The sequence below is a fragment of the Hemicordylus capensis genome, chromosome 2 (assembly GCF_027244095.1).
Source record: "Hemicordylus capensis ecotype Gifberg chromosome 2, rHemCap1.1.pri, whole genome shotgun sequence".
Taxonomy (NCBI): domain Eukaryota; kingdom Metazoa; phylum Chordata; class Lepidosauria; order Squamata; family Cordylidae; genus Hemicordylus; species Hemicordylus capensis.
This window is the reverse complement of record NC_069658.1, coordinates 289,635,049-289,651,793: the sequence shown is the minus strand read 5'-3', so window position 1 is coordinate 289,651,793 and position 16,745 is coordinate 289,635,049. Positions and strand designations below refer to the sequence as shown.

Genomic DNA, 16,745 nt, shown 5'->3' with positions numbered 1-16,745 from the left:
GGTCAGGATACAAATATAACTATCCTTAATTTTTCACAATGTGTAGCATATTAACATCCCATGCTGTACTGTATCAGTACAGTGGGGTGTCATAATGGCCTTAATGGTCTGTATTTTAATTTCCATTTTATTGGCTCTTATTGCATATTCTTATTGTACACCCAGGCCCCAATAACGACAGGACACGTAAGATTGGAAGAAAAAGGGCCACTTTTATTAATCAAATTTACAATTAACTTGCGAGGAACATGCCAAACAGAGTACGGGTACCTCCCATGTGGATCAGTCTCATAAGGAGGATTGCCTACAAGGCAAAGGACTGGGTGTTGATTCAGCCCAGTTCCAGGTCCAGATATCCACACCACAATGAGGTTTTATCTCCACTGAGGAGATGCCAGCCAGACCCACCTCACCCAGGCTGCAAAACACTAAGTGGTGGGCCCAGCCAGCCTCCGAGTTAGTGATAGAACCCAGACAAAGGGCTGAAAAACCCACAAGGGCTGTTCCTCGGCTTCCCACTCACCTTAACCGGTCCTCCAGTCAAACAACAATACGAGACAAGCTACCCCAACCCACACTCACCTGCAAAGTGGCTGAACATCCGGAACAATGAAACCCTACTGGGAGAATCAGTGAGAAGCAGGCGAAAAAGGCCACATTTGGCATACCACATTAAAATGGACATGAGGCAGCAAGATTAGGAAAGACTTCTGGCCTAAGCTCTTAGGAAGCAATTGCCAGTCACAATACTGAGCTAGCCTGATGAATGGTCTGACTAGGTATCAACTAGCTTCATATGCTCAGTTGAATGGTCAACCGTAGGTGCAACTCACCATATAGAGATGTACATATCAGGTGATATTGAAATAAGATAACAAAAAAACTAACAAAAAAACTTACAGTTAGTGGCAGACACCAATAACTTCTTCTAGATGGCTAACAATACAATCTTATGAATCAAGATATATTTACCTCAAAAGTGAGTTTATTTTTCTCTTTATCAGAGAAAGGGAACCTCTGGCAAACCACATCTCTTAAATATTCCTCCACGAAGTCCATCGTTTGTGCAAACCTCTCCTTAATTTCATCCTTGGAAGTTCCACTACTATCATAGCTGAAAAGGGGGTGGGGGGAGGGAAAGCTTCAATATGATTAATTTCACAGAAACTCTTTCCCACCATCCCCAACAATTCTCCGCCTGAGTGCATCCCCCAATTTTTTTTTTTTTTAGGCCAACACTGGAACCATTCTAGGGAATTTGCCCAAGTTTCCAATAATGGGGGGGACCCCACTAACTAATACACACACCACTATTGCAAGCAAGAGCATCCACAAATTGGATCCCCACTCCCATTTCTATCATCTGCCATTTCCTGTTTCTTGTGATTGGCTGTCACTGGTGGGGAAACACAATACTTGTCTCAGTTTTCCTAGGTGGTTACTAAAGGGAAACCAGATGCACTGTTGCAGTTTTCAGTGACAGCTATACATTTAAAATAAACTAGCCTCTGGCCAGCCCACCCAGTGCTGCTGCTTCCCCTCCCCCCGCCAGCACGCCCAGCTTTCTGGTTGATCAGTCGCCTCTCCCTCCCACCCGCTTCTCACCCCCCCCCCTGTGTTTTCTGGCGGGCCGGCAGGCCCTCTTCCTCTTCTCCCCACCCCACCCACTTCTTGCCCCCACCCCATGCTTTCTGGCTGGCTGGCTGGCTGACTGGTGCCACTTCCTCCTCCTGGCAGCTGGGCCACCGACCGCCGCCTGCTCCCACCGGCTGGTTTACCACCGCTGCCTCCTCCAGCTGACCAGTGGGAGCAGGCGGCGGTCGGTGGCCCAGCTGCCAGGAGGAGGAAGTGGCACCAGTCAGCCACCACCATTGTCTCCCTGTCCCCGTCGCTATCTCCCAGGCAGATGCTCACAAACTCTCGGAAGAGATGCCACGCATGGGATTAGCGACAGGTACATTTAGGAGAATTATATATAGAGATTCTAAGTTTGACCTCTGTTGTAGTCTTATTCTTTAAAAAGTATACATAATGCCACAACAAAGACCTTAAAGTACCTTAAAGGCTAAAATATATATTGTAGTATTATGCTATACTAAATTTGTTAATCTTTCAGTGTGTCACAAGACTCCCCACCCCCACCCCCGCTGGTAACCAACTAACAGAGCTCTCATTACACCACAGTTTCTGAATATTAGTTCTACTACTTGGGTATAACATGGACATAAATCAGAATACCACAAAATCATTCAGCTAAACTTTGAATTTTGCAAGTTTGCACCTGAAACTAAATGTTTCTATTTCCTACCAATGTTTGGGGGAAGAAGTTAAAAAAAAAAACTGGTATATATAAAGATCTCTTTATAGCAGAAAAGAAATTGCTGATAAAGTAGAAGACATTTTACATGTATAGTAGAGTACTTTTAGTAGTCTTGAAGTATTTCTTTTTTACATGTATGGTAGGGTACTTTCAGTAGTCTTGAAGTATTTCTTTCATAATGCAATGAAAAATTAGTGTAGGCTGCCTGTCCAGGAATATCCAACTTCTTAAAAATTATTTAACTCCCATGTGGAGCACAAAAATTAATAATTCAAAATGTGGCTGACTTGATAAATCCGATAGTTTTCTTTCCAGTGAAATAGTATACACATACATATACAGACACACCTATATTTCAGCAGCACATAGGGCACAAGAAAATACAAGTATTGCCCCATATTCTGCAGTGTTGCACACAGCATTCCTGATTGGCCTACACTACTGCAGGCATCTCAGGAAGCACCAGCAGTCTTGCCCAGCAGCACAATTACTTAAAGTTCTGCACCTGCACTTTGGGAGCACAACTTACATTGGAAGAATGTTTTTACCCAAGAATGTCAACTCCACCTGAATTCAAAACTAAGCTTCAACCAGAAATTGATTTTGAAAAATCTCAATGCTTTCCCCTAACTTGCACTAACCAGGGGTGTTCACAGAACTGGTTTGGTTCGAATCTGGAATGGATTTGATCCGTCCTGACCTGGTACCACATCTGGCTGAATTGGTTTACGGGTCAGTTCAGAGATATACTTGTAAAGGGGAATCCAGTGAAGAATCCCCTTTACAAGTAAAGGGGCATTCCCAATCCTAAGACAGATGGCTTGCCCTGGGCCATTTTTAGAAGGGCAGTATAGAAATCTAATTAACACTAATACTAAGGCTAGGGTGAGGGGTGAGAGAAAGGGATCCGAGGTGGCGGTGACATTGGAGGTGGCAAGGGTTCCTCCAAGCCTTCCGCTGGCCTCCTGAAAGATATCCGGGGCCACTCTCCTCTTCAATGTCCTCACAGGATTCCCCTTTACAAGTATATCTCTGAACCAGTTCTGATTGGTTCTTTTAGAACCACGGCCAGTAAAGTTCAAACTTGGACCGGCACCCCCCTTTGGGGTGAACCTTGCCGCTTCAATTCAAACTACAGTTCACATTGAGCCAGCTCTCACATCCCTAGCACTAACATCATCTTTATTAAAGATTTACCACCATACACAGGTTTGCCTTTCTATGTTCTGGCAGCTCCAAGAGCAAGAGTCAGCTATCAAAACTCAAAATATGTACGGTATATAAAGCACACAGATTAAACCTTAAAGGTGACTCCACAATAAAGTAGTGTGTGGAGTGTGCCAGAGACGACACTGGAAACTCCTAAAATGGGCAGATAGAGCTCCTAGGGCCTTAACAGCCCTGATTTTAGAGAACAATTTGATCATGAAGTACTCACTCATCAATTGCAATTTCAGAAGGTATCTCTGACCACAATCTGGCATATTTTACTGGTGTCACTTGTTCTTGAGGATCACGGTCGACGTGCATGTGCAACATCAGCCGGCAGAAAGAAGCTCTCAAATCATACGGCAAGTTTTCATCAGACATGCATCGAAGAATGAGGTCTACATCCAGTTGGCCAGATATTTCATTTATAGCTAAGTACTGCCGATCAAGACACATCCTAGCAAAAAGATTCAGCTGGTACCTTTAAGGTAGAGGAGAGGAAGAAAAGCATAACTTTGCTTATGTGGGACTGAGAATCTGAGAACAACTGAAAGTACCCCAAATAAGGCATCATCATATATTCTGATGCAACAGAAAAGGTATTTCTTCAGGAGCTGAAGGACATGAACTATATGAGATGTTAAAATTTCTAAGAGCATGACTTTTGGCATTCTATAATTCAGCACCATCGTCATATATCCTAATCCACTTCAGACAGCGTACCAGGCTATTGACATTTAACTCAACCTTCAAAGAACACACCAAACACAAAAGGGGTGGGGAATGTAATTTTTGAAATTAATTCAAGGAGCTCTTCCACATTAACAGGCAAGTCTCCAAACAGTTTCATAATGTTATAATGCAGGAGCAACTGTACACAAAGCACATTTGCCATGCGATAACCTCAAAATGTTAGTTTGTTTATATGACACTGCCATCACACATCAGGGACATGAAAAGTTCTTTCGAATCACAGATTACCTCTTAGTAGAAGGCATCACTGGATAAAAACCATAGCAAACTGATTTTGTATGAATTAGCCCTCAAGTCTACTGGAAGCAAATAAATAACATTATAAATAATTAGCTCTAAAGTTTGTTTACTACACACTTCAGGTTACACTGCCATAGCCAAATATTGCTTGCGGTGTTAACCTGTAGTAGCTGAGAATATCCCGGTCTTCCTTCTGCCCTTCTTTAGCATCCTGAGCCAGCTCTCTGATACTTTTACTGCGGACCTCTTTGTTGCTGTCTCTCCAGAATAACCAGACTTCTTCCTCATCCTCACCAACCTCCAATGAGTTTTCTCCAGATGATAACTCTTCAAATTCAAACCGAGACAGGACCAGCCTAAGAGCAAAAATGAAAAGTATGAAAAATACAACTTCCAGTGCTGTGGTTCATAAATCTGTACAGCTCTCTGTTTTGAGAACACTCTTTCTCAACCAGTCATCATGACATCCTCCAACAATGAAAAAGTTCAGCTTATGTACAAAGTGGTAGGGAACTTCGTACATTTTAAGTCCAGCAGTGGTTATCTAATATTGTGGGAAGGGCTAAATGGAAATTTCCAGTAAATGTTACAAATCTGTAGATACTGATTTGCAGAAATGGCTGTGTGCATCGGCCATTTCCGGTACGATATTCACCGGGGCTGCAAGCAAGTACACTGCAGCCCTGCACCAACACTTTTGGGAAGAGCGCCAGCCGGGGGTGGGGGAGTGACAGGGCAAGTAAGGGCTCCCTGCCTGCTGCTTAAAAGGAGTCCGCCCCCACCTCCTGTGAATGCACGAACAAGTCCGTGTATATCCCTAGTTCATATTGGTCCAGGTGTGAAATTGATGCAGAGGAAGGGGGTACAGACATGGAAGAATGCTGGATGATCTCATCAGCCTACTGGTAAGTAGGCTAAAAACCTTCCTTGAATTCCTCAGAAGATTGTTATCAGTCTGTTTACAACCTCCCCTTTGTGAGCAAGGTCTTTGGATTTGGGCAAGCAGTGGACCAAATCCAAGTAGTTGTGGGTATGGATTATCTTGACTCATTTCAGTATGGTGTCCAGTTTGGTTTGGAGACTGAACCTAGGAAGCTGCCTGCTACTGAGTCAGACCATTGGTCCATCTAGCTCAGTATTGCCTACACAGACTGCCAGTGGGGGCTTCTCCAGGGCTGAAGGCAGGAATTTCTCTCAGCCCTATCTTGGAGATGTAGGGAGGGAACTTGGGAACTTCTGCATGCAAGCATGCATATGCTCTTCTCGGAGCGGCCATATTCTCTGAGGGGAATATCTTACAGTGCTCACACATGTCTCCCATTCAAATGAAAACCAGGGCAGACCCTGCTTAGCAAAGGGGACAATTCATGTTTGCTACCATGCCAGCTCTCCATCCTGCCTTGGAAGGTGATCTACCACTGTAACTGGGTTGGAAGCAGGGGAAATATGTCCCTGTTGGTTCTTTTGGCTAACTTAATAGTTTTTGAAACTGTAAGCCATCCTGAACTGCTTGGCCAGACTAGGGCAAAAGGCATCGTTTTCAAAAGGAAACTCGAAGGGCAGTTTCCAAAAGGTGGTGCTAAAGGAGCATTCTTATCTACTTTACCACTTGCCTATGGAGTCACTCAATGTCCCATTTTGCCCCCTTCCCACCATGTTTCTTAACAGCTACATAAAACTGCTGGGAGATGCTGTTCAGAACTCAGAGTACAGTGTCAAAAATATGCAGATTACAATCCTCTCCCTCATCAGTCAGATTAAGTGGGAATCCTTAACGAGTGTCAAGAAATCCTGAAGAAGTGGACATCTTTAACCACTATCTGGCGGCTGTTATGAGACAGATGTGAGGCAAGACTGACAACTCAGACAAATTACAGAGAAGAGAAAATGCAACTGGAGATTTGATTCAGAAGTAGACTTATTCTGTATAGCATAGCATTCCTTCTAACAACATGCGGTTTGCAGTTTGGGATTGCTCTTGGACCCAGCTTGGCTACTGAATGCCCAGGTTTCATCTGTAGACAAAAGTGCTTTTGCACAGTTTCAGCTGGTGCACAAGCTACAATGCTGTCAGGAGAATGCAGATTTGGCCTCTGTCATATATGCCCTGTATAGAGAAAAGGCTTCACTTTTCTGAGTTCCCACTTTGTTTCTTTGGCTTTATGATTCTGATTTCCTGAAGCCTGGCAAACACATTCATTCTTCTGGTACTTTTCATACTTGGAGGTTTTTCACACCCAGCTTTTAGTTTGCATCTCCTCCGGAATGGAGGATGCATTCACATATTGGCCAAATTTACCCCAGAATCCCTGCAAGCTTATCAGGGAGCACTTTACACACAATTTGGGTTTTTCATCATACGTTACCTGATTTATATCCGGGGTAAAAAAAAATCCACTTTTTGCGTCGGGGTTTGGGTTTTTTTTTGCAACTTTGAACTCACAGCAAAGCCTTGCAGAAAACCCACAGTAAAGCCTCCTGTCTGGGAAAGCTCCTGGCAAGTGCTACCTGGCTAAAAGTCATTACCCAGTGAGATATTAGGATTAATTGATGCAACTGGGGGAAACCACTTTCTTCCTTTTGTTTCTCGTTACAAGCTATTTCCTGGATTTCATGGATAAAATAAATAAATAACTTACTTCGTTTCAATAAGTATATCCGCATTTGCTGGGTTTAATACAGCTTTACAAATCAACTCCTGGGTGACTGGAATAGATTTGTTCATGGACACACAAAGATCCGAGAGATAATCCAAGAACCTATTGGGATGAAAAGCCAATGCCTATTAAACTTTGCACAATGATTCAGAGGCTTGAGAGCTGTATCACTAGGAAAATGTCAATCATCTGGTGGGGTGAGGGTGACATAGGTGCATTATAAGCCTGGGGTGACAACATCAAACTAGTGCGATACCTCTAGTTCGCTAAGGTAGATATCTGAACCAGATATCCCATTTTCAAAAGCACCCCTTAATTCTACAAAACTGACAACTACCATCGAACAAAGGCTCATCCCCTTCACATAGCAGCACGACTTCACCTACTAAGGTGCGTGACATTATAATGCATGCTAGAGCAATAGATCCTCCTAAATCTTAATCTGATGTAAACTGAGAGATTCTTATCTAACCTGAATGAAGGCTAGCACAGATCACACCAGCAAACCCAAAATTACTAATGAGTAGCCCCATTAAATTAATGGAAAGAATTAATCACTGTGATTCAACAGCATTTAACTGGGATCAATAACCAGGATCGTGGTTAACTCTAATTGTGCCCCCCATGGTTGCGAGAACGCAGCCTCTGCAAAAATTTCCATGTCTATTGGGTGTCACAGTATAAAAAAGTGGAAATGTTTGCTGGGGCGGGGTGGTGGGGGAGAGAGAAGAGGGCAAGTTCTGCACATTGCAGGTTGTTTTTTTTTTTAAGTTTACAAATGCTGAATGAGGGAAGTGCCAATATATTCTTCTTACCTGGGCTCTCTGTTTTTTCTTACAAGGCTAACAAAGGTATCGATCTCAGCAGCAGTTATGTGCTTCTCTAGCAGCTTGCGATTGTTATGGAGCAAAGCTGTTATGGTATCTTCTGCCAAGACATCATAGCCAATTTGTTTCTGCATAAAGCCAAACTGCTTGGCTATGTATTCCTTAAAAGGTGGAAGGAGGAAAGGGAAGGAAGGAAGGAAAAGGGAATGATTCAAATTTCACATGGAAAACTAAGAGAGTTGGGCGGAAAGGCAAGGCTATCTATTCATGTTGATTTCTTGATGTAACGACACAAGAAGAGTCCTGCTGGGTCAGACCCAAAGTCCATCTAGGTCAGATGCTTCCAGGAAGCCCACAAATTGATGCTTGGAGGCAGGAGCTATTGCTTTCCAGAAATGGGTATTCCATGGCATGTGTCCTTTGAACAGATCATTCACTCATCACCACTTAAGAAATTTGGTCTTGAGAAAAAACTATTTTGAAAAGCAGCATGTGTACCATACTTTACTGTCTAGTCACTTCAGATGTAATGCTAAACCATGGCTTGGCATTATGTGAATGAGCCCTGTTGTGCTCGTGTAGTTCTTCCTTCCCTCTCGGCTTTGTATATTCCGACTTCCTCTCCCATAACCTTTAGCAGCAAACAATAGTTGGGGGCAAACTATAGCTTGCACAAACCACAACAAGCGACATTTGAGTTCAATATCTGAACTCAACGTTGTGAAATACATTGTAAAGTACCTGCATACAACTATCCAATAAGCCTATGACCTTTCCCCACAGATTCCAAATGCTATAATGTTCTCCTCTAACTATTCCATTATATACAGCAGTAGTACATTTGCCAGATACTCTGGAATCTGAAATTTGTGAGATTCACCATGTCCTTTATTTTAAAGCTGCTACTACCGCTACAAATATTTATATACTGCTTTTCAACAAGAGTACCCAAAGCAGTTTACATATACCTATACATATAAAGTAAAAGTAAAGTTGTGCTGTCGTCGAGTTGGTGTCGGCTCCTGGCGACCACAGAGCCTGTGGTTGTCTTTGGTAGAATACAGGAGAGGTTTACCATTGTCATTCCGCGCAGTATGAGATGATGCCTTTCAGCATCTTCCTATATCTCTGCTGCCCAATATAGGTGTTTCCCATAGTCTGGGAAATATACCAGCGGGGATTCAAACCGGCAACCTCTTGCTCACTAGGCGCATTGGGGAAGTAACCTATACATATACATAAATAAATAAATGGGCTCTGTGTCCCCAAAGGGCTCACAATCTAAAAAATAAACACAAGATAGACCCAGCAATAATCACTGGAGGAATGCTGTGCTGGGGATAGATAGGGCCGGTTGTTCGACCCCCGCTAAATAAAGAGAATCACCAATTTTAAAAGGTGCATCTCTGCTCAGTTAGCAGGGTTGAGAACATGTATATAAAAGAGCCTTCAGAGAAGGCCTGGGTATTAAAGAGATCATTACTGAAAACAAAGGTCAGAGAATAAGTTAAGGGTTCAAGAACATTTCCCCCTCCATTGGGTTATACAAATCTGTAATCTTTAGAATTAAATTTGGGAGAAATACTAACTCTCTCCACAGAGAGAGTCTACTAACCTGGTTCTTTCTGTAGTCTTGCTGAGAATGCCTCAAAACTCTATAACAAAGGCGACAGATGTGTCTGAAAGGAGCATGGCGCTGGTCTCCAAGTTCTTCTAGTCTAAGCATTGGTCCATCTCCACAGTCAGTAAACGGTGCTTGCAGCAGCTTAAATATCTGATGTTAGGTTTAGAAAGTAAAAAGAAGCAAGCATTAGCATGACTTGTGGAGCTGAAAAGCATGCTTACCTACACTCTGTCTGGTATTACATATTTTTGGATGACTTGACAACCTAAACATGTGAAACAGCAGGGCTGCTGCATGTGGATAGTCTCTGATGCTGACTGCTTTAATTGCTGTTCCGGCATGCTTTCAGAACTTACCACATGGAGAAGCCTAGCTCCTGCTAACTCACTTGCATGTGGTTTATTTTATTTTTATTTATTGTTAAATTTGTATAGCGCCTTTCATCAAAACAATCCCAAGGCGGTTCACACAGCAATTAAAACAAGACTATAAAAATGACAATTAAAATATTAAGCTAAAATATAAAACAAATCTGACTAAAAAGATTTAAAATACAATCATAAAAACTGTACAAAATACAAAGAAGCAGCAGTAGAGTCAATAAGATATAAGCCTGGGTAAAAAGCCAAGATTTTACATGATTTCTAAAAACTGTGGTGGAGCGAACAGCCACCAGGAGTTAATAGCCACCGGGAGAGCATTCCAGAGTCTGGGGGCAGCAACAGAGAAGGCCCTGTCCCGCATGCATGACAATTGAGCCTCCCTCATTGTCAGCACCCAGAGCAAAGCCCCCTCAGATGACCTTGTCAAGCGGGCAGAACCCTTGGGAAAAGGTGGTCCCTCAGGTATCTCAGGCCCAAAGCGTTAGGTGCTGGGCCTGGTTTATCATTATATACTTCCAGTAAAATTCCAAGTTCCTTCCCTGGCATCTCCAGATGGGGCTGTGAGAGACATCTGCCTATAACCTTGGAGAAGCTGCTGCCAGTCTTGGTAGACAATACTGAGCAAGATGGACCAATGGTCTGGTTTGGAATATGGCAGCTTCCTATGTAAGCTTCTCAGCATGAAAAGTCACTCCAAGCAGGGATGTGCACAAACCAAAGTCATGCATTAGTTCGGTGACAGACCAGTTTGGACGAGGTCCAAACCAGTTCAGTGCCATGAGAAGAGAAGCAGGAAATTGGATATTTTTTTTTGGTTTCATTTTAAAAAGAAGAGCAGGTCTGTACCTGCTCTCCGCTACCACATGCATGGACACCATGGGTTCTTGGGATACAGCAGGAAGCTGCATGCAGCAGTGGCAGGCAGGCAAGTATAACTGCTCTTATTTTTTTAAGAACCCACTCCCCTCCCCGTGACACCAAGCCAGTTAGGATCTCATCCAAACCAGTTTCTCCCCATGGTACCAAACTAGTGCATGAACCTCTGTTTGTGCAATATTCCTAACTCCAAGCACACAGGCTACCATGTAAAGACATCTCCACACAATACAATTAAGACATGTTCAGCTAACTATTATAATCAGTTATCCTATGATTGTGGATCATTTCCAAATTTTAAAACATCAGCATATTTACCTGTAATCATAGTAAAACAATAATTATCTTGTTAATTTATCCTAGTTATACCAAAGTCCAAGAGCTCAACTGCCAACTCAAAACTAATTAAAGTCCAGATAATACTTGCTAGGATAGTCTCAAAGTTTTTAACTTTTTTAGGTTAGAGACTATTTTTAAACAAAAATTAAAAAGTTTTGTTTTCTTTTTAATTTTTGTTCTTAAATTTTGCTCTCCATCTATATCTCCCAGAAATCCTAAGGCATGACATTCTATAAATTGTACAAAAGTGTTCAGTCATGGGGGACTTTGAAAACTTATTTGCCCAATGTCTCATTTGGTGACAGTTATTCACCATAAATTATCCTCTCTGGTCCCAAGAGAGACTTATAAACATATGTCATATTTAAACATATAAAGGGGAGATTTATTTTTTTAGAAAATTGCTTAAGGTTTGCCCACTGCTTCAGCAAGCATTACACAGGCCATCATATGTTTTATGCAAGGGAGATGTGACAAACCCAGCAATAGAAACCTTAGACAAAAGTCCTCCCAAACATCATTTGCAGTGCTAAAATTTAAGAGTACTGTATTTGAATTTTAAGTTGTGCTGTTTTTCTACTTGCAACACAACAGCCCAGTTCAGTCATTATGCTGTACAAGTGTACAAATGTCTGTACACTCATACATGTGTTTATGTGAATGACTGTACCCATATTCATTTTAAAAGTAAACCTGGATAAAGATCCATCAAATGCATGGTACTAATAGGAAGTGTACTTCTGTTCCTGTGTTCAACGTTAACATATGAATGACTGCACCTGTGTATAGATTTGTACCTGTGTACACGGTACACTCATTGTACGAATGTTTAATACAACCTGTGAATGGGACTTATGTCAGGTTTCATACCCAGTTATAACATAGGGTTTAAAGCAAGCCATCACATTCTGAATCTTACTAGCAACACATCAATAAAAAACAGAGAGAAACCAAGTAAGCATGAGTGGAACCACTTTGGTCCAAAAAGCTTTGGTGGAGCAGGAAATGGACTTCCCGATCAATTCCAGGCATGCACAAAGACGTCAAACCGCTCTGGTTTGAATCCTGGGTATTTCTAAAAATACATCCCAACAAGATTCTGGCGTCTGACAAAGATTTTGGCTAGGCCAGGGTTCATCCCATCCATCCTCTTATCCTCCAGAAGACTGGACTGGCAAATATTTTATCTGCAACATCAGAAGCTCTCAATTCACTGTACCTGCTTCAAAATATTTTGCTCTCTCATTAGCTTTTGTCTTTCTCTGTTTGGTTTTGAGAACATCACTTCAAGAACATCTTGCCCAGAATTTGTTCCTCCAGTAACAAAATATACCAGATCTTCCAGCAATTTGGTAACAGATCTACAAAGATTACAAAAAAATAATCTAGTTATTCATGCTAACATTTTTTAGTTATCAGTAAGGGGGGAAATTAATAATATGTTCAGCTACTCATGTACAGTGAAGGAGAAGGCATATATTGAAGGAATAATATTAAATTAAAAACCAATCTGAAAAATATTGAAAGTACGCATTACACATAAAAGGTCATAATTCCAATTTTAAGTGAAGATATGTTTTGGGGTTTTTTTTTAAAGAGGATTGTTACAGTGATAATTTATTTTTTTAAAATAAAGAAACAGTCATTACTTTCCTCTTTGTCTGTTTCTTTAGTCTTTAGCACTGTTTTTCTCCAAAGTTCGAAAGCATCATTTTGTCTTTAATAGCTTACACTGTAATTTTCTTACCTCCTTTCATTCTGAGTTATTGTTCCTTTTTCCAACTTGCCCGCAATGGAACCCAACACTTTGCTTGCATCATTTGCAAAGTCCAAGTCCCGAACTTCTGCAGGAGAAACTGGTACAATAGCAAAAGCTTCTTTGTCCTCTTTTACTGGAGAAGTTCCAATCTACAAATCAAGGCAATGTTAATAATAGTTGCTGACATAAAGTAAGAAGCAAAGTTATTCTGTAATGAGGACACTATGGAAACAATGCCCAAATTGTAGAATATTAGTAAGGGGATTTTGATAGGACATATTTTATCAATTATTGTAACAGGCAGTTCAACTTTCTTTAATTTTCAAAACACAAACCAAACCAAAAACCTTAAAAACCTCAATAGTTTATTCATCAGAACTGTATTATTATCCACTTAAATCTATTGATGAGCTGCAGCTTCCCTACTTTGACTGTAGTACTAAACAAGAAAACAGGGAGAAGATACCTTTAGAAAGATACACCAACAAACACAATAGTTTAATGCTGTGCTGGTAGGAAGAAGCTGTGGCATTTCTAACAATTCCACTGCTTGCCAAATGAACCAACCATCAACATGGGGGCAATTTGTGGCTTGTAGGTGTCAGCAGGTGTGACACACAAATCCTCCGGCAGATTTATTTTATTTGAAAGTTCTGAAAAATCCATTTTAATGAATGCAGTGCTATTTGAATCACATCCCAAATAAGAATTGTGAGCATTGGGGTCCCACTACCTTTCTTTCCTGGGGGGGGAAACCACACTGGTTATTTGGGATATGCTAGCTTCATTACAGGACTTACCTTAAGCATTACAGGTTTTTCTTCTTCTTTATCAATGGGAATGTTGGTGCTGTGAACCCAGGTGTTCGTACACAGATGTCTAAGCCTGACATACGAGTTCCTAAAAGGACCAATCATATTTACAGAAAGAAAGTTACTTCAGCTTAGATTCCCCACGAATCCAAGACCAGCTTAACAATTTAACACAGACATTTTCCTGGAAGCTAGCTTAAAAAATACTACTGCAATTAACAATCCACTTTTTAAACAATTAGGAGGTTTAAATTCTGTATGGTTTTTTTTAAAAAACTACAAAGCCACCTAGGATCTTCAGTGCATTTGAGTCTTAGCTTAAGCTAAGCTTAAACAGCATTATGTTTGATCCAATGTCTTTTGAGGCGACCCAGTATGACACATATTCTAATCACTGCAAATGCAAGAGTAGAGATCCCAGTCATTTGAGGCCAATGGACAGAGTCTTGTTCCATGCCCCTTCATCTATGGAGGCAAGAGCCAGAGTAGGGTTGTTGCTATGGTGGCTATTACTCTGTGTTGTCTCCACTACTACTACTACTATAATGATCAATATTTATACACCACTCTTCAACCAAAGTTCTCAATGTGGAAGTTCTATTCCTCAAAGGTCTCACAATCTAAAAAGAAACATAAGGCAGATAACAGCAACAGCCACTGAAGGCTGGGTTGGCTAGGGCCAGTTGCTCTCCCCACCGCTAAATAAAAGAATCACCACTTTAAAAAGTTTATGTTTGATCTAGAGGCGAAGGCACTTTTATATCAAAATTTGTTGCGCTGGGAGTTCACTATTTCTTCTGCTTTTTTGATAGCTCTGCGGTCTCCTTCAGGCACCTAGTTAGCTGGAAACATCTTGAAACTGTATATTTTCATCTAACTATAAATCGCTACAGTGATATTCTGGTTCCTCTGCCTATTGACTGTGTAACCGATGCAATGATAGGACTGATCAATTCTGAGACTGCAGAACAATCCCTATTAGAAGGACATTTTCCTGCCCCTGCTCTGTTTGCCAAGGACATAGGAACATAGAAAGCTACCATATACGGAGTCAGACCATTGGTCTATCTAGCTCAATATTGTCTTCACAGACTGGCAGCGGCTTCTCCAAGGTTGCAGGCAGGAATCTCTCTCAGCCCTATCCACACATCCAGCCAGTACTAAGAAGTACCTTGCATTTATTTCTGCAACAATGTTGTCCTCTGCAAAGGTGTCTCCAACTATCTTGGGCTTTCTAACAACTGGGCTGGCACTTAAAAGCTTGACAAGATGAGTTTTATACAGTTGCAGAGGTATGAAGTGCCCTAGCCATTTATAGCCTACCTTGGAACAAGGCTGTCTCCCCCTCGCAAAGTAGTGGGATCAAGCTCAAAGATTGAAGAGATGTCATTTCCTTCAGGCACAGAGACTAGGGAGTATGCCATCTTCTCTGGAGCATCATGCAAGCCCCTTCTGGTTGCTTCCTGGTCAGGATCCAGCTGTAAGGGGGGAAATCAGATCAATTAAAAGATTCCAAAAGTGTCCTGTCCAGGTTAAAAAGCAAGGCATTGCACTACAAAACATATACCACATGACTGCAAATGAGCTACTCCAAACACAACACCTGCCAGAATCTACTAGGAATAGCTAGAAGTGAGTAGAAAACTTGCAAGGAACTTTAAACCATCAAGTTGGGCTTTATTAGGGCACTGAGCATTATATGGGCTTTTCTAAAGTTCCCCAACCCCTTAAAAGGGCTTTTGCTAAAAAAAAAAAAAAAAAATCAAGATCACTAATATCAAATCCATTTCCCACACAGATCCATGGCATATCCTAGATTTATATCAGGTGATCAGTTAAAAGAAAGAGTAGCTCCCATTATGTTCATCATTTTAAGGAAGGATGGTGGTCTGTCTACACATTTGGACATAATCTAAAAGTACATGCTTTTGAATCATGAAGACAGGGCCAAATCTTGTTAAAAGGTTAATTGTGCCGTCAAGTCGATTTCGACTCCTGGCACCCACAGAGTCCTATGGTTTTCTTTGGTAGGATACAAGAGGCGTTTACCATTGCCTCCTCCTGTGCAGTTTTAGTGATGCCTTTCAACATCTTCCTATATCTCTGCTGCCCGATATAGTACCAGCGGGGATTCAAACCGGCAACCTTCTGCTTGTTAGTCAAGCATTGTTTAGATGCAAGTATTTACAGGATGATTATGAGGTGTAAAGACTGGAGAGCAAGAACAAGCCAGGTGGAAAAACAGAGCCTCTTGGAGAGGGCAGGGGGATAAAGGGAAAGCAAGGTTATTTTCTTCAGATGTTTAACAAACTTCCAGGAAACACAGTTTTAGAAGCCTGGATAACAACAAGCAATACTATATATAAATCCCGCCTTGGGATTGTTTTAATGAAAGGCGGTATATAAATTTAACAATAAAATAAAACAACAATAAATATAAAGGTTTTTTGCCCCCCACCCCCACTGATAAGAAACACTCCAGGGTTATCCTAAGCTCCCAACACATGAATTGTGTGGTTGCAAGTGAGTCCCCTTCAAACCTTTCCTCAGAAGCAATATTAAATGCTTTGCAACTCTTTCATTTCAACAGATTATCTATGGACAATGAACAATCCCTCCTGCATGAATAACCCATTGTAATGTACACTGCATTGTGTAAGAAACCACAGAGTTTCTTAAAGGGAAACTTTAAGGAACTGAAATGGCAGGGAACAGAAATGACACTATGCAACAGTTTTCAAGAAAATGAGTAGAACAAAAGCTAAATACAATCCACAGGTCAGATGCAAAACTATCGAAGCTAAAGTCATCCTACCAAGTAAACAGATGCCTCAAATAAATGGATGCCAAAAACAGAAAAGGTTTTTTTTAGTGTCCAAAATAAAGAAGATGATTAAGGAAGAGATAGGTTGGTTTCTTGCACAAGATGGTGAAAGGGTAATGCAC

At 41.3% G+C, this 16,745-nt stretch overlaps 1 protein-coding gene across 13 annotated transcripts in view; it reads right to left on the bottom strand.

Moving 5' to 3' along the window:
* Nucleotides 1–16,745, bottom strand: part of ITPR1 (inositol 1,4,5-trisphosphate receptor type 1) — a 323,955-nt gene that overhangs the window by 165,699 nt on the left and 141,511 nt on the right. For all 13 annotated transcript variants that reach the window (XM_053296706.1, XM_053296710.1, XM_053296713.1 and 10 more), the window contains 10 exons: nt 15,123–15,277; nt 13,788–13,887; nt 12,976–13,136; nt 12,448–12,589; nt 9,622–9,780; nt 7,995–8,167; nt 7,162–7,281; nt 4,684–4,878; nt 3,759–4,010; nt 973–1,114 (listed from right to left, as the gene is read on the bottom strand). In XM_053296706.1, coding sequence (XP_053152681.1) covers nt 973–1,114; nt 3,759–4,010; nt 4,684–4,878; nt 7,162–7,281; nt 7,995–8,167; nt 9,622–9,780; nt 12,448–12,589; nt 12,976–13,136; nt 13,788–13,887; nt 15,123–15,277 — 1,599 coding nt within the window. The remainder of the gene's footprint in view (nt 1–972; nt 1,115–3,758; nt 4,011–4,683; nt 4,879–7,161; nt 7,282–7,994; nt 8,168–9,621; nt 9,781–12,447; nt 12,590–12,975; nt 13,137–13,787; nt 13,888–15,122; nt 15,278–16,745) is intronic.